The following is a 27,004-nucleotide window of genomic DNA, read 5'->3' on the forward strand; positions in this document are numbered from 1 at the left end:
TGTTTTAAAATTGTGTTTTGTGTTTTAAAATTTGTGTATTTGTTTTTATTGTTTTTAATTGCTGTAAACCGTGCAGAGAGCTTCGGCTATGGGGCGGCAAATAAATGTAATAAATAAATAAATAAATAAAAATAAAATACAAAATCCATGGGAAAACAGCATTTTTAGACTTAACTCTGTGTAACATTTATGGTTTGCCATCAGAAAAGAGATGTAAAGTTCTGTGTCCCGTTGTACAGTAGTCCTGATGCTCTTTACAGCTCTTAATGTTCACCTGGTAGAAATCAAGGTGGTGGTGACTGCCTTGCTCTCGAGATTTTCACAATGCTCTAGAATGCTTACATACTCCTAGAGTTATATATGAATTTTAATTTGTATCACATAAGGGGAAATGGATCTACCCACTGTTGGAGCTGGATGCAGGATCCAGTTAAGGTAGCCTAGGGAGTCAATGAATAGGCAGAGTTGAAGGGCGATAGGACAAAAATATAAAACAGCAGCAGGCAGATATATGGACAGTTGGAAATATTCGGGGTAGGGCAGAGAAAGCAACTTGGATTTCAGAGAATACAGGACTTCTGAAATACTGTATGGAGCTCACTTATAGCCCCACTAAAGTGCAGGAACAGGAAATTGGGCAGCGGGGGAGGGGGGCATTCTGCAACTAGGAAGATGCATAGTAAGATCTTTATAGGAGTGTCTTTCACATTCTCTCCTGAAATGTCCCCAAAACTCTGTTCTGAAGCTAAGGTTTGAATCAGGAGAAATGGCATCTTCTTGTACAGGGAGACACGGAAATTCTGGAAAGGACTTGAAGCTTCGAGAGACTGGTTCTTACTGGTGGCAAGGGGACTTGTTTGGATAAAACATGGTTGGACATCCATGGGCAAGGAAACAATACCAATACACATACTATTCTAAGAACACCAGGTTTTCTTTGGGCAATTTGGATACAAGCAATTCATTAAAAGGTCCCAAATGATTGAGAAATATATATGGAAGATGACCACCCATGTAGTAAGAGACATCTGTGAGATGGCAAGAGCTAAACAGAGTGCATCCAGGACAGGGATACAAAGAAACAATTAGTAGAAACTAAGCTTTTAAAGAGAGGAAGAAGAAAAGAAAAATCAAGGTGTACCTTTCACTTCTATAGAGGCATTTGCTATAGGAGAACCAGAAAATACGAACACACACACATATTCCCCTGAATCGTCTGCTCTGGGCTTTGGAATTCTGTAAAGAAAAGCAACAGATCAAAAGAGCTAGCAGGACCAGGAACAAGTGACAAATCAACATTGGTTGGTGGGATACAATGGCTCAATCATCTCTGGCTCATTCCATGAATGGAATAAACAGTAAATCTAGACACACTCAAGACTTGTTATGCCACATACAATTTATGGTTTCTATGCTGGGAGTTTCTATACATAAAATGCAAAAGTCAAGTAGCTACACATACCACATTTAGTTTTGTGCATTTGTTTACGGGTTTAAGGCTTCAATTGGAAAAGTGAATACAAATAAAATACAATTTAAATTAAACCTTTCCACCTGATAGTGCTCAAGATTAACAGTGCTTTTAAAAAACAATCCAGAAACAGACCAACCACATAAACTATTGTATTTTATTGATTTAACACACCAAAATTGCCAGAAGACTTGTAAAACTATATTGCAGCACAAAGTCACTCCCCCAAAGATCTGCCAAAATCAGAGTTTTTGCCTACTTCCAAAAACAGCAGCAAATCCACAGGAAGACTTGTCTAACGGGACCACAAGTTTTGGCTGGTCTTAGTATGAGCCAAAATATATGGTCACTGTCAAAACTATGTCTCCTCAGCCAAGATGGAGCAGCCTTGTCTGATGTGCTGAGCTCTGAGGGCCCCAGGAAGCAGAGAGCTCTCTTTGCATCCAAAGTTCAGTGCAAATGAAGGGATTAACTCCCACTTTCCTCTTGAGTTTCTGTGGCAGGAGAGGGGCACAGCTCATACCTGCTGTACTGCTAAGTTTCAGAAGTCTCCTCACTTTCAAGTGCATACAGCCAGTATTAGGTCAAGACAACCCCTCACTTGGCCTGCCTCACAGCAGAGTGACCTCACCAGTTTAAGAGTTATGGTAGCCACTGACAATCTGAAAAGTGTTTTTGTAGATCCCTCCTGCCAAACCATTTCCCAAAAGATAGTGCCACAACTGTGAAAGTGATTGAATTCTGAAGCAAACACTACTTTGCACTGTGGAATGCTCCTGTTCGCTGTTTCAGTGCATCAGGACCTCCTCCATGATACACAATCCCACTTTTGTCATTTTTTCTCTTTTCTTCTCCAATCAGCCAGCATTCCTTAGCCACTGATCATGTTTGGCTGTTTTGGGGGTTTGCCCTCCCTCACCATTTTTTTTTTTTTGCTAAAGTTTTTTGTACTTCTTTTTTTTCCCAATTAATTTTTATTCAAATTTTCAAAACCAAAACAATACAAAAAGAAAAAACACAAATCAATAACTAATACAATAAAAAAATAAAAAATAAAAATAAAAATATTGACTTCCGATTTGTCGTAGTTCAGCTATATATCTATAATCCACAGGAAGACTTGTCTAACTTGTCTATAAGCCTGTCTCTTAATAGATTATAAAATCACCTTCCTCCAGCGGTTATCTTAGTTGGTTTCAAATCTCATTAGCATCATATCATTTTATTCTTCCACAAAAAGTCAAAGAGAAGTTTCCAATCCTTGAGATATATGTCCATCAATTTTTTTTCTAGATAAACATGTCAATTAATCCAACTCATCAAGTCTACTAAGTCCAGTAATTTCAACTCACTCCTTCCATTATCCATATTGGTTCCATCTTCCATCTTCCGTCTTTACGCACCTAATAATCTTGCTGTCATAGTCATATAATGAGAGTCTGATAGGAATTTCCTTTATCACAGATATTTTCTTGCCATCAATTCCGAACGTATCACTGAAGTATTGTTGCAAAGCCGCATCTCTGTTCCTCTTTTTTACATGATACACTAGCACATCTCTTGAAGATTTTTCCATTGACACAAAACAGGGATTTATTGTTAACTTTCTCCATTTCAAGTTCCATCAAGTACTTCCAGTCCAGGAATTTTTTTGAACCGATAATATCTTTATCTCCAATCTCTTCAATTCCTTCAGGGACAGCGCTGAGTTCCAAACCGTAATATTTGTCTCCAGGATCCATCACAGCCAGGAAATCCAAATCTTTTTCCATATCCATATTTAATCCAATCTCCATAGTTTGAACCTTGGCTTTGATTTCTCTTTCATCCTTTTTTGGTTTTCCAGATCTATCTTTATTCTCCTTTCTCATAGAATCCTGAATTTCTTTCAGCTCCTGTCTCATTTCGTCAAATTCAATTCTCCACGCTTGACAATCATTTCTCAGATCTTGTTTTATTGACTTAATCCCATCCATTATTTTCTGAAACATGTCTAAAGATAAAGTCCCTTCTTGTACATCCATGATCTTCTTAATTGTCATTCTTAAAGCTAAAGGAACAAAACTCCTTCAATTTTCAATGTCCCAAGCAAAGAGCATTTTATTTCTTTATCCAGTTACAAAGGAGTTAATCTTTCAAACCAACTAGCGTCACACTCTAGACAGCCCTTATCTCTTATATGCCCAGAAGTGCAAAAACAGCTTTAGTTCACAGCGTCCAAATAACTAGTAGCAGAGAGAATGAGCAGATTCGTCAAAAAAAAAAGTAGATCAGAAAAAATAGTCCCAGACATATATTACACAAAAGTCTTATAAATCAAAAAGATTTTTCTTTTCTCTTCCAATCAGAAACCCCCCATCCGTTGTAATCTTTATAATGCTATTTTCCATGTCAGCTTTTTGCAATAAGAAAAAAGATAGGCTATATTTATATTCTTCCCCCTTAGTTCCGTGAGTAAAAAAAAAAGGAAAGTTTTGGCTTATCCAGGTTTTCTTAATTGCTGTTCCTTTGACAAATCTCTTTAACTGTATAGATAAGAAAGTGATAAGCATAGACAGGAGAATGCTTGCCTGTTAGTCCGTGTTTCTTTAAAGAAAAAAAAAACGGATCACTTTTTCAGCTGAGCTAGCTAAAAATCCTCGCTCTGTCCGAGCTGCTGGGAGACCTTCTTCCACAGACAATTCTGACGAATTCCAGTCTCCAACAATCACAACAAAGCTATGTGGGAAATCTCACGTTTCTTCCTTATCCGGAAGAAATTATCCCCAGTCAAAAAAGACCCTTCTGACTGGATTTAAGGCTGAAAAAGTTTCATCCAAGACAGGAGCCCGTCTCAGAGGCTGCACAGGCGGAGGGATCCTCCTGGGAAGTCTCCCTAAAGTTTTTTGTACTTCTGTAAGTGTTAGGTTTCCCCTGATCTTGCTGCTGTTTCCTCCTTGTGCATAAATGGTGTCATTTTGGTTACATAAGCACTGACATTTGCCTCTGAACATTAGACATAGAATAAATAATGCTTCCAAAATACAACACACCAATGCCATTTAAGTAAGGGCTTGATGGTGAATTAACAGTACCTTGACATATACTAGAACTGGGACTGATCAAGACATGCCGCCAGACAGCAGTAACATCTGCACCAGTTGCAATTTCTGAAGAGCTTTTCAAACAGCAGTCCCACACAGTAATCTCCCCACATCACAGCATCAGATTAGCATAGCTTTAATACATTTCACATCCACATTAATATACTGGAGATATTTGTCACATTTCAGTTATAAAGACTGTTTTCCCCTGTTTTGAAGAACTGGAACATGAATATTTCCTTGGCGCTCACCAAGTTACCTTCTCAGTTTTTATCCTTACATCCAAAATTAGTACATTGCATTGTATCACAACTGAAGACAGAGCCCCGAGTTCTTGAATTTTCCACAATGACAAACACTATTTGTTGCACCATGATCAGGAAGTTCAGGCAATACTGCTGTGGGCAGTCTAATGGTAACAGTCCCTTCTTGTCATGTGCACAGGTTCCTTCCCCACTGCCATGTTAGGAAGCTGAAGATGCTAGCAGCAAGAAAGCAACAACTTTTTATAATCCAGGCTGATACCCTTCTAAAGCACCATAAACTGGAACACAATGTTCGAGTTCTCTAGCAGGAGCTGAAGACAGCCAAAGTGCAGCCTGTCCTATGCCTAAGCATGGACCAAACCTTGCAGCAAAAACTTAGGGAAGTTGGGCACCCACTTAGATCTGATCTATTCCTCATTTCAGGCATGCAGAACTACCCAACTGCCTAGTCTGGAGCATACAGTCAAAACATACAAGACTGGCATACAGTATTGTCTAAATTATTTTTATATTTGGACTGCATATATTCTACAATTTAAAAGAAAACTGCACCAAGGTGACTTAAATTCTATATATGTCTTACACACACTACAAATTGAGCAAATTTGAGTATTTTGCACAACTTATTCTGCTTATTACAGGAAGAAGAAATAAGTTATGAACAGTACAGAAGACACAACATCTGACCAGTGGAAATCTTAAATTTTCAACATTACTTGGGTCTTAAATGTCACCTAAAATGTATTACCTACATGTGTTTCACCGGAAAAGGACTGATTTTGTTTAGCTACTTCAGTTGTAGCTTTATTTGATTCTTAGGGGCAGTAGCAAAACCAAGACTTACTTGTACTCTGTAGTATCTGTGTTCTTTCTAGTACTCGAAATCTCTTCACCATTTTTCACCCAATAGCTGTCAGTGAGGGGACTGGGACTTGTTGTGAGGTTGCACTGTAGCGTGATGGGAGGTGTAGATGATGGAATGATTAACACTTCAGCACTGGCATTGATCCTGGGCTCTAGAAAAAGAAGGTACATTAGAAAGAAGAGTTATCAGACTCCACATACTAAAATGCTCTACACATCACAACTACAATGGCAGAGGAACTGGGAGAGGGAAGAGAACTACACATGGAACACAGCTTCACTAGCTTAGGAGACATCAAGAAAATCATACAGTGAACAGCTGAACAGCAGAGAAAGGCAAGGACCAATCCCCCTATATGAAAAGGGAAAAAAGAATAGAATGAAATACATCTTATAATCACAGCTAAGATTAAAGTTAGTAACAAACATTTGCATTTTATTAGTCCCAACAGTGGAAGAAACACAGTTAGTGGCTATGCAAGCAAAATAAGTTCCATCCAAGCAATAGTCAATTCACCATTGTGAAGTTTTGATATGTTCACATAACTTCAGTTTGAAACAACCTAATCCTAATCTATAAGCAACATTTGGCTTACTCCAGTAAAAAAAAATAGGGTTGTATCCAAGCGCTAAGTAACTTGTTTGATCAGCACAAGAATTTACGCTTGCTCAGCAGAACTTCTGCTCTTCTCCTCCCCTCACGAACCCCCAAAATCTGTTCTGGGTGTTCCCCTAATCCTTCAGAGCAGATTTGGGGAGGGTACAGGACATGCACAGAGGGAGAAGAGGCAAGATCCATTACGCCTAAAACTTTGTGTTGAGGGGACGTGTTAGTTGAGTACCACCCATATTTTGGATGCTCTCATATATACTTGCTGCCATAGAGACATATCCTGGTAAAGTCATCAGCAAAGCACAATAAGCTGCATCTCTACTAAAGCACTGTATAATGTGGCAGGCTATGATAGAAAAAGAAGAAAATAAGAATGCCTGCTTGTGTGCACAGTCCCACACAGTATCCAGGACTAAAGAGGTTACTATGGAACAAGCAGCAACCAATTTAAACACAAGGGCATGGACCAGATCCATTCGCTCTAGTACCTTAGTGACTGGGGAATGCCTATCAGCTCTTGGGGAGAAGGTCTCCATGGCCTTATTCTCTAAAAAAAGGAAGTTTGTACCAGCCTTTTCAGAATATTTAAATCCAGAGATATCACTCTGGATCCCTCTAATATTGTACCTTTATTTCGAAACTGTGGGTTCACTCCCACTGTACTTTATAGTGTGCAACCAGAATTGAAGCTTGCATATTAATCCATTATAGATTCAACATGAAATTACTACTGAGTATATGTGAATAATTGTCTTAGATGCATAGTTAAGTGTCCATACAAATTCAGTCCTTGTTTAAGGGATGTAAATGAACGGAACTGTTTAAAAAGAAATGGAAATCTTGTATATAGTTTGGTTTGGGATGAAGAAGTTAATTTGCTTTCTGGAGCCAACTCTGTCAGGTTACAAATTAATGGGAAAACCATGGATTGCAGGCAGGGCAGTCTGTAGATGGGATTAAGACAAAAGTATATTACTTCGATGTTTTAATTGTTTGTGGATTGGGCTATAAAAAATAAGGTAGCTTGAGGATATAATTAGTCAGCCACTTGCAATGACAAAAGGACAAGGGATCTGGGAGAAAGAAAACCATCACAAGCAGGTGCAGGAGGATGGGAAGAGACCTGTGAACTGCGGTTAAGATCCTGAGAACTCTAATTGAAGGAAATTTGCTTAAGAGAATTTATCAGTTAAGAAACCAGTTTTAGACAGGACTAGTTGAATGCATTTATCCTACTTTATTTTCATTATTCTTTTGCTCCTATTGCATTGTTCTGTGTGTATGTATCCTTTCAGATGCTAAAACCTTCCCCCCAAGAATTATCTTTTTTTTCTTCCAGTAAACTCTTAAACTTTATTTTATTTTATTTATTTAATTAAGCTTATATACCACCCAACTAGCAACAGCTCTCTGGGCGGTGAACATTAATAAACTTTGTTTATTAAACCTTGTGATCTCTTATCCACACCTATGATTAAGAACCAAACCCCACACTACCTAAAGGTGTTCTCAAGGAGACTCACAAGTGCTTAGGTTGTTTTGTGTAGGTTGCCAGGGAGAAATAAAGACTTCCATTCTCAAAGCAAGGTAGCAGCGAGATGTTCAAAGAAAGGGAAGGACAAACAGAGGGGGACACTCTGGTTGGCCTGGTCTTCCTTCCTTGCATGGGCCAGGGTGTAGATGGGGCTTGTGACTAGGGGGCTGTAAATTTTATTTACCATTGAACTCAAGTGGATTAAGCCCAGTTCTCAAGAATAGTTCTCATATCAACTTTCAAAGGAATAGAAGTGGGAGTTCTTCTTCTTTGTCATATATTTAAAATTTAAAACACCAATTCTACTCTGTTGATTTAAAGAAACAAAAATGAACACATTTCTAGCTGAACATCCAGAAACCTTGTGGACATACACATAAGGCAACCTGCACTCTTTCGATTACTATAGAAACAAGACCTAGTTGGGTGGTAATGTTGGAAAGGGGGGCATTAGGGTTGAGGTAGCTAATATATCAAGAGCCCCATGGGAATTCACAGCTAATGGGCAAGTTTATAGACAAATCTACATATCAGAGCTGGAAGGAACCCAATGTAACAAGTGTTCAATAGGCTACAAAGCACTTTGAACCATTTACAAAATAAATCTAGACAAGGCAGTTTAAAAGTGTGCAGATTTCTTTACTGTTGGATTTTCAAGCCTTTCAAGACTCTAGGGGCAAATTACACAAGGCATGAGAAAGCCATAATAAGGTTTCCCAATGTCTCTACTTTTATTACATACACAGTACAAATAGGCAGCATAATGTTTATTCTGAAAGGTTCTATAAATCTTATTTCTACTGTTTTAAAAGCCAGCTTCAACATGGTCTGAAGTCATAATGCCAAAGATTTGAAAGGCCCATCTGTATAAGCAGTCTCAAAGCAAGATATTAATTGAAAGGAAGAGAAAATATTTCAACCATCATTTGCATTTTATGCCTTCTTTAACAAATTTGTCATTTCTGCCAGCCTGCAATGAGAAATGTTACTACTGTAACCATTAACCATTAACATTAACCATCTTGTTGCCTTCTGTTTAGGATTTTCTTCCTTTTCCTACCCAGATGACTTTCCTTTTAAAAAAAAAAAATCTCCCCTACGAGAACACTCCATAAATGTCAGAACAAGTCAGTTCTTTTTTTAAAAAAAACCCTTGTCTTTTCTACATCCTGTTCAGCACTAAAATCCATCATCACTGCAACTCTGTCCTGTTGCAAAATCTACTCATGTATAAGGGCCACAGGATTAAGCCTAATACAAACTGCAAAACATTTTTTAAAAGAAAATAGTTGGTCTATTGTTAAAACCTTTCTAGACTAGTATCTCATTTGATGTAATACACCAATCTGTGCCATTCTATTCAAAGTTAATTATGTACATTAAAGAGCAGTGTGAGAGATTCAAAGAACTAGAATGCCATCACCCAGACTGGTTATAGTAGTTAAGGAAGGGGGGGGATGAATGCAGTTTTACAAAAACTCATGAGCCCAAATGTACAGATCTTTGGGGAAAAGTGACAGAATAGGCATGCTGCTTACTGCAATAAAGAACAGAACAGATTTAGACACTAGTTAAAAGTGTATGATGGTGCTAAACATTATACATGACAAAATCTGTATGAAGATTAAGCACATCCTACAAGTACCCTGAAATGACAAGTACACACATACCGTCACCAAAATGTAGTCAAATTCAGTACAGTTTTATTCTAGATTGGGAAATTAATGTAGTTTAATTTAAGCTAAGAATGCTTATCTGCCATTCTCATTCAGTCCATAAAGGGCCTATTTCAGCCTGGTTTTCAAACGGGCCATGAGCAATATGACACTGAATCAATTGCATAGGTCCAACATCAATTGCTTAGTGCTTTTGTGATTTTTTTTCCTGCAGCAAGTAAGAATTTTAAGACTGTCAACACGCTGGAGAGAACAGTGCTAATACACATGCAACAAAACCAGCAAGTTGTGCTGGCTAATTTGAGGACAAACACTGACACAAGTCTCAAGCAAGCATGCTCCAATAACACTGTGCTTTTTGCCACTGAAGGGCCAGAGTTTAAGAGGGAAACATGGAGAGGATTCTGGTTAAGTGTAGCTTCATCTGAACGTAAACCAACTCTTATGTCTTTGCCCCTTCTCTTCCTGAATAAACACTTAGTTTACTCCAGAACTGTAGCATGACAGTTGAGGAACTGCAGCAGGAAGGAATCTTTGCTACACCCCCTTGTACCTCCCTGTGAATTCTGAATCAAATAAAATTGTACAGCCACTCTATGAAACAAGAAAGCAAGCTCTGAAGAACTAGAGGAGTAAATTGCCACACATTACAGTATATTTGAAGTAGTTTGCTGCAGATAAAGTAACCCAAGTTAAATTCCTCCTTTCATTCAGCACTAATCTATCTAAATTATTTTGAAAGCTTATCATCCTGTTAAGAAAAAATGTAAATGTACTGCCTTCAAGTCAATTCCGACGTATGGCAACCCTATGAATAGGGTTTTCATGAGGCTGAGAGGCAGTGACTGGCCCAAGGTCACCCAGTGTGCTTCATGGCTGTGTGGAGATTCGAACTCTGGTCTCCCAGTTAAGAAGCCAGATTCTATTATTTAAGCCAAAAATACGCTGCATTTTTGTCATGCAATGTAGGAGATAATTTTAAGTCTCCTACATTTTATTTCATTTCATCTGGCACACACACGATATTGATTATAAAAGGGCACAGTCACAGAGTAATCAGCCGGAATTTCTCAGGACTACTCTAGTTTTAGTTCAAGAGCTGGAGATATATTGCATTGTTTCTCCAAATTTTAAGAGAACTCTGTATGAAACAGGTACACTTTTCCTATTATAACCTGAACACTAGAAATCTCAAAGAAGATAGGAGTAGAACATCAGCAACTACAGTCCCTCAGCCCCATTCTTGAGGTGCCATTACCTTGGCGTTAAAGGGTCACACATTCATATTTTCCACAAACTGCAGCTGACTAAGCCACTCATAATATATTATACAGATGCAGTAATAAGAAAAAATAAATAAAATGAATAGGTATTCTAAAGCAAGGACATTTGATAAGCCACTTACTATTGTATATGTAAAATGATTCGCTGTCAGTACTGGCCAAGGACACAACCAGGTCTTCCTAATAAGGAAAGTTCTGTATGTATGAATAATTTTCCTAGTGGTGGTTAAGCAGGAAAAAGCAAGAACCAAATAAGAGGAAGGAAGTAGGGGAAAGATGCACAAGACCTTGGAGGTAGCAAATGGACTTGGAATTGTACAAAGGTGCTGCAGGATTTTTGAGAGTTGCTTTGGCATGAGGTTGAATTGCTATCTGTATTTTGGAAGGCTCTAATTACCATAATTGGAATGAAACATTTGTAAACATGATTCCAAAACATGCGGGCAGTACTGGAAGCCAAAACTGGCTCAAATCGATCACTAGAACACTCCTTTTATTTTTTTTTTAGAACTATATCATTAAGTCTATTCTTTGCTTGTATATTGATACATATACCCATTTTCCATTTCCTATAGGAAGATTCTCTAATCCAACACAATATGCTGGCTGTTTTTTCTTAACATAATTTTTCAACTGCAAAAGTTCTACTTTAATAGCTTTACATGTTTCCACTTCAGCTATCAACTGTATATAATTGGGACTCCCTTCAAGTATTCTAGAAGTATAAGGTTCAATGTTGTACAAAGGATCACAAAGCATATTTTCCTAGCCTACAATATTAAACTTTGTGCTTTGCGAGTTTAGATGTAAGCTGTATACAACACTGAACACTGCATTTGATAGAAGCCCAGGTAATCCATAACAAAGAAACTGGGCAATGGTGAAACAGACTAATTTGGATCTTCCTATGTGCATTTATTACTTTCTTCTTGGTACCTGAAATGGCTAGCATTCAATTAAAAGAGCCATCGCCAAGCTCACCACTGTCTTATCTAAGCAGCTCTCTCAGGTAGGCATGCTGGGGATGTCCCATAACAGTCTGGTTGGCTGGCTGCCTATGACAGACACCACAGATCTGGTGCCCATCTGTAACCACCTGTGACCCTACTGCTTCACCCTATGTGGATTCCTATGTCTCTAACCACCTCTTCCCTCCATCCTACACTTATTCTTAGCATTTTCTAAACCCTAGCATCCTGCACCTGCAGTTGCTGACTTGCTATGCTTGCATCTCCATCCCATTCTTATTGTGGTCTTACTCACTGTTGAGTCCAGAATGTAAGTTCCTTTGAAGCAGGGCCTTTATGTTGTTGACAAGACACTAAAGTGCCACGATAGCACAGAATATAACTAATTTCTGGCTTGGACTACCAGTTCAACCCAAGACTCAATTCCTCAGGCAAAGGGACCACCGCAACTAAGGCCTGTCGTTTTCCATGGTATGGGCTATATGAGGAGAAGAAAGGAAGAAAAGGCTGGTGAGCCAAGGGTAGTGGTATCTAGGCAAGAACAAGGGTGCCATAACCACCTTGGGTCCAAGCTCATTACTACACACTCATCAACATATACATTACACTTCTGCCATGACAGATTCTTTTCCCACACATCTGTCTTTGATGTACTTCAACATGCTTCTTTCTTGCATCCACATACCCTAGCCACTATGATCAACACACTTCTATACACCCCCCGACATATCTATGCAACAGATATGTATACATAAGCTGAAATGTTACACTACTCACTTAGATGCTCTTCCCAGGTGAATTGCAATGTTAAACCAAAATTTTTTTTTATAAATTTTAAGTAAAGATTCTTTTTGCGGGACTATATTTTACTACGCCTTTTCTATTTTTATATTGAGATAGGAAAGCTGAAGCTATACTTTAGCAATGATTGCAGACATTATAAAACAATGTTTACAAACAGGTTGTGTTAAAGACAGTAAATTAAGAAAAACAAAGACTCAATTACCAGGTGAAAGAAAACAAGATTTTAAAAAGCTACTTCACAGATTTTTTTAAAAAGCTGCTTCACACATAAAAAGCAGAGAAAAAAGGCTGCTTCACGTGTCCTGTATGCTCTTTGAGGTCAACTGGAGAGGGTCTCTTGTATATCTCAGGGACCTTCTCCATAGTGTCACCTAAGTTGTGGAACTTCCTGCCCCAGGAGATGAGTCTGGCTCCCATCTTACTGCCTTTTCACTGCTTTCTTCAGAACCTTTTGTTTAGACAGATTTGGCTAGCCTGCCTTTTTAGCAATTGCAACATCTGCCATATCCACCTACTCTTAATTATTTACGGGTGTCTCACAGGGGTATGCATTAGATTTGGATGAATGCTGAGCCAGGGTGCCATGAAGGCATTTGAGGCTTGCCTGAAGTAAAGCAGGACATGTACGAGATTCCTCAATTCAAAATGCTGGAGACAAGGATCTACTAAAAAGAAAAGTATGGATTGTATTCAACCAAATTCAACTCAGAGTAGACCCACTGAAACCAATGGACCCAAGTTAGTCCTACTTCAAATTAATGGACATGTCTAACACTGGATTCGACCTTATGTCCAAGCTTATAAGGAAAAAATGCCAGAATATGTGGGTGGGAGGAGGGAGCAGCATGGCAAAATCAAAACTTTCATCTCCATCTTAAGGCAGATGGCAAGGTCGTCAGCCCTTCACAACTGATACATTTCATATGTAATCATGTAATAATGATTCATATGTAATCATGTAAAAATATGTAATTTTACTTGGAAAGTTATTCCCTTTTAGATTTTTCCTCACCATAATAAATTTTAAAAGATGTTTAGCACAAGAGCCCATGGCCCATCAGCAATTTGACACAGGGTTTTTTGTTTTGTTTTTACACCCAGGAGCACCTCTTGTGTCAGCAATTTTCAGACCAATTGTCCACAAAATACCATGGGAGACTAAGAGATTCCTGTTTTACATACCCCAAAACTGGGACAGCTGCACTTGCAGGAAAGCCCCTGTAGCTGGCCTTCTGAAATCTGGCAGATTCATGCCCTGGCAACCTTGCCTGCAATTTCACCCAATTCTACTCCAATTCTACTTCTAATAAAAAAGTTAAAAGACATTTCCTCTTTTAAAAATATCCAACTTCAGAAGTTTCCCTAGACCTGCTTGCCTGCATTTGACAGACTTGGTCCACTCTGGACAGCCAAATATTCTGGCATAAATGTCATGCACTTCTGTCAAAAGCTTGTTTTTAAATTTCCTAATAGTTAAATTGGGGGTAGGGGTAGGGGAGCAGGCGCAGAAAGACCTCGAACCAAACTGGGCAGCAAGCACGTCCAAACTGAATCTTGTAGTCGGTGCATACCTAGTATACCACATGAAACTGTGCATTGTTTTAATTTTGTTTTCAACTTAGCATGAGCTGCTTTGGGAGATATATAGCAGAACAGTGGTATATAAATCTTTTAAATAAAATAAGACTTATTAGTAGGGAAATGGGATCCACAGGAGAGATAATATGAATAGGTTCTAATAAGGAGCTTACTGATATTATATCTTGGTTATTCCATTCTGTTAGCTCTGCTCTCTCACACATTTTGCAATAAAAAGAAGCTTTAAATATTTGTGAACAGCAGGAACAGACTCACCTTAAACCTTGGGAACTACAGGAATTGCCTGTTTTGCAGGCACAAATGTGAAAACAGAACAGTGGCTTTATGAAAATATTTATGCCTGAAACTATACACAGTGCATATTTGACAGTTATTTACTATGAATCCCAGCTCATACTTACAGGCTGACTTGGGCATGTTGTCATCTCTAACCCAGTCTACCTATTCCCAGTGGGGGAAGGAAACATTGAACGATATCAACAAATATTTTCAATGTTAACTTAAAAGAAGCGGTAGCCTTCCGATCCAATCCCCCAAATTCATTAAGACAGACAAGAAGATATCCATTTAAAATCCTTTAACTGTGTAAGAACTTGCTTTTTTCAACTTATCCCATCAACATTTTACTACATCCGAAGCTTTGCGTTTATCACAAGTTACCCTTTCTTGATTCTTCCTGCTTTAAATTTTTAGATTTTTCCTACAAACCCTTCCTCATTTAACTTTGGCTTCTCCGATTATAGGGAGTTTGATGTGCAAGACTAGGCGGTGGCTTAATATTATGGCTCTGCAAGAACTACAGGTGGTTTAGTATTATGGTTTCATTAGTCAGTGTAACAGTATCTAATATCTACTTCTGCTTTATCTACCACTGCCAGGAGTAAGATTCATGTTCGTAAACCAGTGATCAAAACACCAGTTTGGGGGTACCAGGTTCTCAATCCAGCTTTCCAAAACATTTGGTGGAGGCAGAATGTAATATAAGAAAACATATCAGTGTTTTATATTCCTTTGGACACTCCCACAGGAAACCAAAATGGAAGCCCAGAATGCAAATCCTGGGGACACAGATTCAACAACACTAATTCTGAGAAGGTAAATTGTTTGAAAAGATTGTCTGATAACATTCAAAATTCAGCATAATTTTGCAAAAGATGATATACAATTTGTTACAAGAGGGACAGCTCAATGGGGGCTTAACATTATAATGAAACATGTATGTGTCGGTTCTACTGTTGCTCATTTTGTAACCAAGTATAGTTAATTTATTATCTGTACAATGAAACCATTTAGGACCCAACTCACATGACACTTATGAGAAGGCAATAAGGATTTGTAAAGCACTTTTTTATAATAAGTTCCTTTGATAAATGAGTGAAACAATAATGAGATCATGCCTACTACCATTCAGCTTTCTGAGCACGGATGCTTAACTCATGCTACATGAATGAGAAAGGGGAGATTCTTGGCAACTACTTCTGCATGTTCAGAAACCAGTAGGGCTCACTTTTATATCCTGGGGGCAAGAGTTGCTACATTAGTAAGGTGCTGCTATAATCGAAGGACCAACTTTTGAGAGGTTTGAGTGTATTTGCTGTTCAGAAAAACAAAAGTGCTGTGACTTTAAGGGAAAATTCAGGCTTTCACATGTAACAAAATTCAAATGGGAAGGATTTATACAGAAATCTATGAACTCAAAATCATGTGAAAAAGGAAGGCATTCCACGAGATCCCAACAAAAGAAAAAAATGGTTAGAAATGGTTAGATCAGGGAACAACACAAAATAGAAAGGCACTCAGTGAAGAAGCCAGCATTAGGATAGCAGGAAGCCTAATATAGAAAGCAAAAGGGAGGGAACAAACAATCCAATACTGGGCTTGTTTTCACAGAGGAACTAGAAGGCAGTTCCACAGATTCTCCCCAGTCCTTTGATCCTAGGAAGGAGGAGATACAGTAAAAAGGCGGCAAACACAGTTAAGCACTACAACCAGAGGAATAATCTTGGGTTCAAAACCAAAAAAACATAACAAAGACAATGGGTGGGTTATACCAGGATCACAGGAGGGGTAAGGATCACTCAACTGCCTCTAGATACTACAGTACTACTACTGTAGGGTGCTGAACTCACTCTGAAGGACGCTTATGGTAGCCTGGGCTCGTATCCACGTTATGGCAGGATTTTGCCTCAAGTCATTCCTTCTGGGATCGTTGCTCGCCCTGCACTCATAAGTCCCAGAGTCTTCCAAGGTAAGGCGAGTAATTCTCAGCACGCTCACGCCATTCACCCCGTAGGCAGTGTTAATGGTGACACGGTACTTTCGAGCACCATCCCATAGCTGTTTGAAAGATTCAGCCCGGTTGACTTCAGCATACCACCACTGGATCTCTGGAGTGGGGTTCCCAACCACGTCACAGTACAGCTCAAAGGCGTCCCCCGTGAGTTTAGTTTCTGACATGGGCGACTTGACAAACCCAGCTAGAGGGAGGGGCAGCAGAAATGTAGTGACAGACCAGCAGAAAACAGATCTTATAAAGAAGAAAGCAAATGAATTGCAGAAGAAGAAAAAAACAAAGAGAGAGACATGCCCATCTACAACAGCAGCTATTACATGACTGTTAGAAGAGAATAGACAGAGTTTGAGGCTTGCAGAAAGCTTTAGTTTTGTTCACAACCTTGCAAAAAGCTGAGCTCTTGGGAGATAAGCCATCAATTTTGAAGAGTTTTAAACAATCTATGGGAGTAAACTGGCTGAAAAAATTTCTGTATCTGGAAAATGCACACACTTTCTTTTAACTTTTTGGACTACCTAAAGAACTGTTAATGGGGGACACAAGACCTGGGTGCAAAATAATACATCAATAGGAATAGCTTTTGTAAAACAAAGACATTTTCTCTTATTACATCTTTTGGATTTAAACGCTGGTATTAGGAAAAGCTGTCTGTGATAAGTATATCTTGGCTATGACTCTGCCTTGACCACCTCTTCATTCTGAGCTCATTGTTCTGTATTGGGAATTCAGAGATATAAAGTGACCTAAATTTCCAGCAACAGCCAGAGATTCTAAACTGAAATCGTCCTAGTACAAACATTATAATCTGACATTAGTTAAACGGCAATTGTTCCAGAGACTGTCTAAAAAAATTTAAAAAATTGTCATACAACAATGTTTTAAACATGCAAACTATTCACTAACAGGCAAAAAAACCTTGCGGTCTAAGAATGTACCTATTTTGTTGTTATGTGCCTCCAAGTCAATTACAACTTATGGCGATCCTATGAATCAATGACCTCCAATAGCATCTGTTATAAACCACCCTGTTCAGATCTTGTAAGTTCAGGTCTGTGGCTTCCTTTATGGAATCAATCCATCTCCTGTTTGGTCTTCCTCTTTTCCTACTCCCTTCTGTTTTTCCCAGCATTATGGTCTTCTCTAGTGAATCATGTCTACTATGTATCCAAAGTATGATAACCTTAGTTTCATCATTTTAGCTTCTAGTGATAGTTCTGGTTTAATTTGTTCTAACACCCAATTATTTGTCTTTTTCACAGTGCATGGTATGCGCAAAGATCTCCTCCAACACCATATTTCAAATGAGTTGACCAACAGATATTTCTATCAAACTTTAAACAGCAAGGAAATCAGGCAGCAATAGTGAATGCACCAGAGGAGCAGGAAACCAGACCACCTGTCTGAGTACCCTACAAATCTGTAAAAATGCAGACACAATTTGGGTTGGTCTTTCACAGTCCAATCTACTTTCTGTGTAGCTTGGAAGAATTTGGTAAAATGTGCCTCTGAGCATATGGTGAGTGTTGGCAACACTTGCAATCAGTCCAAATAGCAGAAACAAGACATATGCAGTGCTGATCTTGTTTTAGCAGGGAGAAAGCACCAATATTAAGACAGTTGATATAATTCAGATAGTCACTTTAAATATGTTTGATTTACTTTGCAATTTTAGTGAACCATTTTCTTTTGCTTCTGTTTCAGTGAATATGTGAAGTACAGCAACAGTCTGCATAATTTACATAAAAAAACTCCAAAAACAATTGTGGAATAATAGCACTGACTATTCTGTAGAATAGTCTCCAGTGGACATTAGGAGTGTCTCAGTTTGCACAAGATCCCATGCTATGGTCTGAAGGCACATGAAGCCAGCACCCTGCTAAAGCTAAGCAGGGCCAGGTCTGGTCAGTGCTTGGATGGGAGACCACCTGGAAACTACATGTAAGCCGCCTTGGGTTTCTATCATGAAAAGAAAGGTGGAGTATAAATGTAATAAATAAATAAGATAAAACAGTGGGAGGTGAAATATATTCTAGCAAATTTCTAGGTGTGCTCTGTGTTTTCACTATGCCCACCCTTCCTAAAGTGTAGTGGTTTAAGCGTAGCAGGTTCAACACATGCATCTTGGGCAGGCCAAATTTGGTTTTTTCCAACAGCTAGATTTATTGCTTAAGTAGCAATATACTGTAATCAGTCTGATTTTACATCAAACTGCATTTTCAGATTCAACTGTTAATGCACCCAAAAAGAAATAGAATATAACTCCAGTTTAAAACACAAAAGACTATCTACACCATCATATAACACTGGCCAATGAAAAGGCTTTGAAATTAATAAAAATTAAATTTGACAAAGATTTCTAGGATGAATAATGAGAAAAATACACTTTTCTAGGTTAGATTCTCTGTAGGAACAATAGTAACAAAGGAAAGAAGCAAAGTAAAAAGAATACCAACATACAAAAAATGTATTTCTCCACCTTTGGAGATGCAGTCCTGATTGCAGGTGTTGCCACCACTCACTATATGCTCAGAGGCACATGCAACTAAATTCTTCCAAGCTACACAGGAAGTGGATTGGACTGTGAAAGACCAACCCTAATTGTGTTTGCATTTTGACAAATTTGTAGGGCAGTATACTATCCCAGAAGGTCTCCTGTTTCCCTGGTGCATTCCAATTCCAATTTCCCTGCTTTTTAAAGTTTGATAGAAATATCTGTTGGCTATAGGTACATTCCTAAACAGCAAGGGGTTTTTTTTTTGCCTATTAGTGAATTTCTCTGCTTTTTAATCTGGGAGGAAAGAAATAGGATCTTGTGCAAGTTTGCTGAGAATGGATTGATCACTTGTATGCTTATTAAGTTTAATAGGATATATTTGTGTGCAATCATGCTTAGGATAGGTAAAAATTGACATGGGGGAGAAGGATGAGGGGGGAGAAGGGAAGAGGGGAAGAGGAGGGATGGGAGCAGGCAGGAAAGGGAGGGACAGTTGGGAGTGGGCAGGGGAGGAGGAAAAAGGAAGAGGGGGAAGGGGAGGGAAGGAGAGGAGGGTGAAGAAGGGGGGAGGGGGAGGAGAAAGGCAGGTCTGATCATTTGTTTGCTTATTGAGTTCAATATTATTATTATTATTATTATTTATTATTTATTATTATTATTATTATTATTTGTATGCCGCCTCTCCTTAACAATTTATGCACAAGCCGGCTCACAACATGAACAGAAAAAAAGTTACACAACTACTGAAAGAAATAAATTTACTCCTGTACTATCATGCTTAGGATAGGGGAAACTGACCTGGGGAAGAGGTAGGAGGAGGGAAGGAGATTGGGTGGGTGGGCACTAGGCAGAGGGAAAGCCCCTTTCCTTTCCAAAAGGAAAATACTGTGAACAGTATCATTGTTCTTCAGGATTTTCCCCACCTTTTTATTCTACAGCAGGCATATGTAGTCTCCCATCCAAATTTAAAACCAAAGCTGTTCTTGGCCAGACATTTACTCCACTTTAAACAGCCATGGTGTCCCCCAAAGAATCCTGGGAAGTGTAGCTTGTGAAGGTGGTGCTGAGAGTTGTTAGGAGACACCCTATTTCCTTCACAGAGCTATAAATCACCAGAAGAGGGGCTGACTGTTCAACCACTTTGGTCACTGGAGGTCTGTCAGGGGAATAGGAGTTTAAGAACTCTCAGCACCCTTCACAAACTACACTTCCCAGGATTCTTTGGGGGACACCATGACTGTTTAAAGTGGAAAAAATGTCTGGTGTGGCCCCCTGATTAGCTAAGCCAAACAGCTGTGAGTCTGGCTTTTAGAACACTGACAATTGGTTCCTACTGAGCATGCCTGCACTGTCATACACTTCAAAGTTAAATTTCTTAAATTAATTAAAAATCAGCCATGAATTTTTTAAAACTTTTAAACTGCAGAAGATGAAGGTCAGAGTATGGGGCAAGGTCAGTAATAGGATTACAGGTACTCTGTGAGCATGGCTGATTTGTTTTTATTAATTTCAACAAATTATGTCGCCACTGACAGACGAAAGTCCAACGGGGGTCTGGATTTTTTTTCTCTTGTTTTACAATTTGAACTCTCAATTCTCTCTCAGTGTTTTGTGTATTGCCATGAAAACTTAGAGGGTTGTTAAGCAAGTACTTCTGAGTTCAGGACTATATGTTTTGTAAGATTTTGTTTTGAAATGAGCTTATGGGAAGCAGCAGAATGGCATGGGGGATATTTTCAATTTAACATGGCGGAATGTGAAAAATCCATGCTGGCTACAGTATATAGTGACTCTTGTAGCTGTACAATACATGGTTGTAATAGTAGACAAATTATCTGAAAGTACTTTATTTCAGTAATTTTCTCACTATTGGACAGTACTCAGAATAGTCCGTTTCCTTTAAACAGTTCTTCACATCAGAGAGGTGATTAAAGTGGAACTGATTTAAAAATTATTCTCTACAGATTATTTAGAAGACTGCTGACCATGCAAACTATGTAAAAAGACTTACTAGTCTTGCACTAGGAACCAGCTGCTAGCAGTTTCAACCAGAGTCAATTGCACTCTGTTCTACATCCATGGGAAAAACTGAAGCCTTTCATTATCCCTCACATATAAGGTGTGAAGCAGTTTTGACCAAATTTTAAAAAATCCATAAATGAAATCTTGATGTACAGCATATCACCTTATTATTCCCTTTTATTCAAACTGGGGCCCATAAATTGAATTATAGTAAGTTCACGAGAATTGTAAATCACATGTTTGATTGTGCAGAAATGATATAGCCCTACTAAGGACCTAATTTTTCCAGACAGCCATTTTTACAAGGGAGTGTGCTGGGTGCAGTGGGTGAAAGCCCTTCCCCATGACCTGCTTCCAAATGCCATTGCCACAGACAATACTCATCCAAACTAGTTTTGCTCCTCTGGGCTTGGCAAATTGCCCAGACATCACTAGTTGCTGACTGCCTACTTTATAATAAAGTTGTCTTTAAAGATAGATAAAATACTATCATACTACAAGGCACAGGCTAATAGTAGAGCACATGCAAAATCAGAAAACCAGTGAGGTACAATTCACAATGTTGCTTGTCTGGATGTGATCCTACCACCACACCATCGATTCAAACATGCATTCAAGCATGAAGCTCACTGGTTAGCCTTGGGCGAGTCACTACTGAACAACATAATCATTTTCCAGCACATATCAACAGGTCAGAGCAGCCCTCTAATTTTGTCACATTTTTGCTTGCCTACAAGCAGGGGCATTGTTAAGGGGTGGTCCCAGGGTTTTTTTTCCACTGGGCCCTAAATCTCTTGCCTCTTCTCCCCTTTGTTTAAACTTATTGGAAAATGTTATGTACAGAACAAATTTCTCTCTGAAAGTCAGCCTATGTTTGCATATATACTTCTAAATTAGCATATTTATATTTGTACCATGAGCCTGCGCCTAAAGTATTTTAAGGACTTAGCAAGAGTGAAGTGCATTTTGAGCAGGAACCACTGCTTATAGTGGCTGGAGCCAAGTGCTCTCCTTGACCATTGCAATTTTTCATGTTGTAATTCATACCCACCCATATTTTGTGTTATTATTTTTATTTAATTTCTGTTAGTTATTATGATTAATGTATTATGAAAAACCCAGTCCTGGAAATTTTCTTCTAGTTGCTTATCACATATTTTTAGTCCATAAAGTTTTTTTAATTAAAAAAGTCCCACCCACCATCTGACACACTGAAGGCTCATAGGTCTGCCACCCCCACCCGCAAAAGGGTCATGCTCACTGAAAAAGAGCATGCAGCAAAAACAACTGTTGTAGCTCTATTAAAGCAACATATTTTTGCAACCAATGAAAAGTTTACTAAGCTTATTTGCATCTACAGGGATTAAGTGCACATGCAACAAGATTCCGGAAAACATGCTGAATACAACCTTTAGGATGTTACAGTTCAGGGTTATCATGATCATTATCAGCTACAATTCCAATATTAGACAACTGGTTTCTACCACTGGTATCATATACAGATTTCTTAAGAAATTGTGAAAATGTTCACTGGCACAACTGTCTGAAGGCCTTGTTCTAACACTGTAAAAGCGATAGACTATACGACTTATTTGTATATTGCCAGGTAAGTAAGATTTAGGAATAACCACAACAGCAAAGCATTCCTATTCAACCAATGGAAGGCAAAACCCTCACTCTGTTTTTATGCAATATGTATGTTGCCATTTCTGAAGTTAACTCCAGGAGAATCTGCAGCCATGCAATTTATTTTCTGTAATAGAAGAGTTCAGGTGTGTTTTACTTCTGATGAAAAGGAGCCTAGCAATATTTATTTATTTTTATTTGATTTATTGCTTGATTTATATCCCGCCCTTCCTCCCAGCAGGAGCCCAGGGCGGTAAACAAAAGCGCTAAAAACACATCAAAACATCATAAAAACAGACCTTAAAATACACCAAAACAAAATAACTTTAAAAACATTTTTAAAAAAGCTTAAAAAACATCTTTAAAAAGGGGTTTAAAAAACATATTGGTTTTTAAAAAATATATATTAAAAAGCAATTCCAGCACAGATGCAGACAGGGATAGGTCTCAACTCAAAGGCTTGTTGAAAGAGGAAAGTCTTCAAAAGGCGTTGAAAAGATAGAGATGGCGCCTGCCTAATATTTAAGGGGAGGGAATTCCACAGGGTAGGTGCCGCCATACTAAAGGTCCGTTTCCTATGTTGTGCAGAACAGACCTCATGATAAGATGGTATCTGAAGGAGGCCCTCAACTGCAGAGTGCAGTGATCAACTGGGCATATAAGGGGTAAGACGGTCTTTCAGGTATCTTGGTCCCAAGCTGTATAGGGCTTTGAACACCAAAACTAGAACCTTGAACATGGCCTGGTAGCAAATGGACAGCCAGTGCAATTCTTTCAGCAGCGGGGTGACATGTTGGCGATACCCTGCCCCAGTAAGCAGCCTCACAGCTGCATTTTGCACCAGTTGCACCTTCTGGACCAACCTCAAGGGCAGCCCCACATACAGCACATTACAGTAATCCAGCCTGGAGGTTACCAGTGCATGGACAACAGTGGCCAGGTTATCCCGGTCCAGAAACAGCCGCAGCTGTCTTACCAGCCAAAGCTGGTAAAAGGCACTCCTAGCCTCGGAGGTCACCTGGGCCTCTAGCGACAAAGATGGATCCAGGAGCACCCCCAGGCTACAGACCTGCTCTTTCAGAGGAAGTACGACCCCATCCAAAGCAGTCAACCGACCAATTATCCAAACTCGGGAACTACAAACCCACAGTGCCTCCGTCTTGCTAGGATTCAGGCTCAGTTTATCATTCAGCCCACCACCAAGTCCAGGCAGCGGTCCAGGGCTTGCACGGCCTCTCCCAATTCAGATGTTATGGAGAAATAGAGCTGGGTATCGTCAGCATACTGCTGACACCTCACCCCAAAGCTCCTGATGATTGCTCCCAAAGGCTTCATATAGATGTTAAACAGCATGGGGAACAAGATGGTACCCTGCGGCACCCCACAGCACAACTGCCAGGGGGCCGAAAGAAAGTCACCCAATGCTATTCTCTGAGAGCGACCCTACAGATAGGATCGGAACCACTGTAAAACAGAGCCGCCAATACCCATCTCACCAAGTAGGCCCAGAAGCATACTATGGTCAATGGGATCAAAAGCTGCTGAGAGATCAAGTAAGAATAACAGGGTAGCACTCCCCCTGTCCTTCTCCCGATAAAGGTCATCCATTAGGGTGACCAAGGCCGATTCAATTCCATAACCAGGCCTGAGCCCAGACTAGGATGGGTCAAGATAATCTGTTTCATCCAATAGTACTTGCAATTGCTGTGCCACAACCCTCTCAATCACCTTCCCTAAAAAGGGGGTATCTGCAACCGGTCGGTAGTTGTCACAAACCAATGGGTCCAGGGTGGGCTTTTTCAGGAGTGGTCGGATCACCGCCTCTTTCAAGGCGGCTGGAACCACTCCCTCCTGCAATGATGCATTGACCACACCCTGGATCCACTCGGTCAAATCCCCAAGGCAAGGTTTAATAAGCCAAGAAGGGCAAGGGTCGAGAGGACATGTTGCTGGCCGCATCATCGCAAGCACCTTGTCTACGTCATCAGGCCACATCAACTGAAACCGTTCAAGACATTGTAGCAGACATTGCACTGGACATCTCATTGGAGACTACAGTAGATGTGGATGGGGCATCAAGACTACTATGGAGGCGAGCAACTTTATCCTCAAAGTGCCTTGCAAACAATTCACAGTGGGCCTCCGAAGGATCTAAACCTCAATTTCTTGGAGTTGATGTCAACAGACCCGACAATACGGAAAAGCTTCACCAGACGGCTACTTGAGGATGTGATGGAGGCAGAGAAGTGGGCTTTCTTCGCCGCCCTCACTGCCACAGAGTAGGCATGGTTATGATGTTTTACTCGTGCCCGGTCAGCCTCACAGCATGTCTTTCGCCACTTGCGCTCTAGCTATCGTTCAGCCCGTTTCATTGCCCTTAGCCCACTGGTGTACCAAGGTGAAAACCAGGCTCCACAATGCCGGAGAGGGTGCTCGGGGGCAACCTTGTCAAGAGCCCAACGTGCCTCACTGTTCCACAGCGTGACAAGAGCTTCAAAGGGTCACCTGCTCTATCTACTGGGAACTCTCTCAGGGCATTCAGGAATCCTGTGGATTCCATTAGGCTCCGGGGGCAGATCATCTTAATCTGTCCACCACCCCTGCAGGGATAGATCGGAGCCGTAAGTCTAAACTTCACCAGGAAGTGATCTGACCATGACAATGGGGTGACATCCACCCCCCCTATCTCCAGACCACCGCTTCCTCCATCTGGAGCAAAAACCAAGTCGAGGGTGTGCCCTGCCCTATGTGTTGGGCCACTGACAACTTGAGGCAGCCCCATGGTCGTCATGGAGGCCATGAAGTCCCGAGCCAGACCACGAGAGGTAGCCTCTGCATGGACATTGAAATCACCCAGCACTATCGTTCTGGGCTCCTCCAACACCACAGCCGAGACGGCCTTTGTCAGCTCCATCAGAAAAGCTGCCGTGCAGCAGGGTGGACAGTACACCAGCAGCAACCCTAGTTTACTGTCTCCTCGGCCTGACACCAGGTACAGGCCTTCACAGCCAGTTCCAAGACAGAATGGTTTCCTGGTGACAGAGATGGAAGTTCTGTAGACCACAGGAACTCCCCCCCCCGTCCCTGCAGCCTGTGGCAACTCCCCCCCCATCCCTGCAGCATGTGCTGGTGTTGCACTGAGTATCCAGATGGGCAAAGCTGGGTCAGATCAACTTCTCCCAGCTCACCCACGCAGGTCTCGGTAATGCACACCAAATCTGCACCTTCATCCACAATCAAATCATGGATGAGAATGGTCTTATTGTGTACTGATCTGGCGTTAAATAACACACACAGGCTAGTGGGCACAGCAGATGAGCAACGAGGAACCCATCCATGAGAGGCGTGGTACTTACATAACTAAATTCTTAGACTACATTCTTGGCTAAGTTTCTGGCTACTACATTAAAAATTAAATAATACAGGGTTTTTAATAAATTCAGCAGGACTGAGTAATTTGTTTAGCATTTTTTCATATTTGCGGCAGAAAAGTAGACTAAAAGGGCCTCCAACAAAGATACAAATCCCAACATTAAAACATAATGTGATTCAGTTCAAAATTGTTACCTACGTGAACTGGGGCACATTATGTCTTAATAAATTAATCATGCGGCTGAAAGGCATCGTCTTACTGAGAGCTTTTCTGGGTAGCCTTAATGCTGTGGAAACAAAACCTGTCTGTGCTGCTATCCTATCACGCTGAGCCATTCCCAACCAGTTCTGAAGAAGCTGCTAAAATATATATAGCCTAAACATAAACACAAATGTGTTTTTCATCTCTTAAGTTCCAGCCCAAGCACTAACCTATTCATTTGGTTTAGTCACCAGCTTGATGGCTTCTTTATTTCAAAAATACTTATGCAGCATATATAACTGATGTGTAACTCCTTCAATAAGGAAAATGAGTTTTTTTTAAAAAAAAAATGTTTATATGAATGCATTAACACCCCAAACTCCAGAATTCTTGTCAGATATATTTGACCACTGAGAAGATAGAACATGTTGTGGGCTGAAATTTATTCTTTCTATGCCAACTTGTAGAAGCTAAGCAGCAAACAATTCTAGCATCTACAGGCTTGGATTTTAAAAGCAGGTGAAGGAAGATCACAGAAGCAAAGTTCCCATCCCTGCTTCCCACTGAAGCCACCTCTACCACACCCAAATGCTTCTCCAAATAACTGGGAAGAGAGGTCTTCTGAATTGAGGTGCGAGGGACTCAAAGGCTACTAGAAAGATGCAAGAAAGACAGACGCTGTTCAAGGCAACCAATTCAATATTTAAAAAGAATAAATGAAACATGCCTGTACAGTAGGGCCCCACTCATACAGCGGGTTACGTTCCAGACCCCTGCTGTAAAGCAAAAACCGCTGTAAAGCAGAACCCATTGACTAACACTGACCAAAATGGC

At 40.0% G+C, this 27,004-nt stretch overlaps 1 protein-coding gene across 1 annotated transcript in view; it reads right to left on the reverse strand.

Annotated features, from left to right (window-relative positions):
• The window catches only part of NPTN (neuroplastin), a 58,824-nt gene that overhangs the window by 20,217 nt on the left and 11,603 nt on the right, over positions 1-27,004 (reverse strand). Inside the window, exons 2-3 of the mRNA XM_061594921.1 lie at positions 5,665-5,836; positions 1,142-1,236 (exon numbers count right to left, since the gene is read on the reverse strand). Of these exons, the coding sequence (XP_061450905.1) occupies positions 1,142-1,236; positions 5,665-5,836 (267 nt within the window). The remainder of the gene's footprint in view (positions 1-1,141; positions 1,237-5,664; positions 5,837-27,004) is intronic.

Source organism: Rhineura floridana, chromosome 14 (genome assembly GCF_030035675.1).
Source record: "Rhineura floridana isolate rRhiFlo1 chromosome 14, rRhiFlo1.hap2, whole genome shotgun sequence".
In the NCBI taxonomy this organism is placed as follows: domain Eukaryota; kingdom Metazoa; phylum Chordata; class Lepidosauria; order Squamata; family Rhineuridae; genus Rhineura; species Rhineura floridana.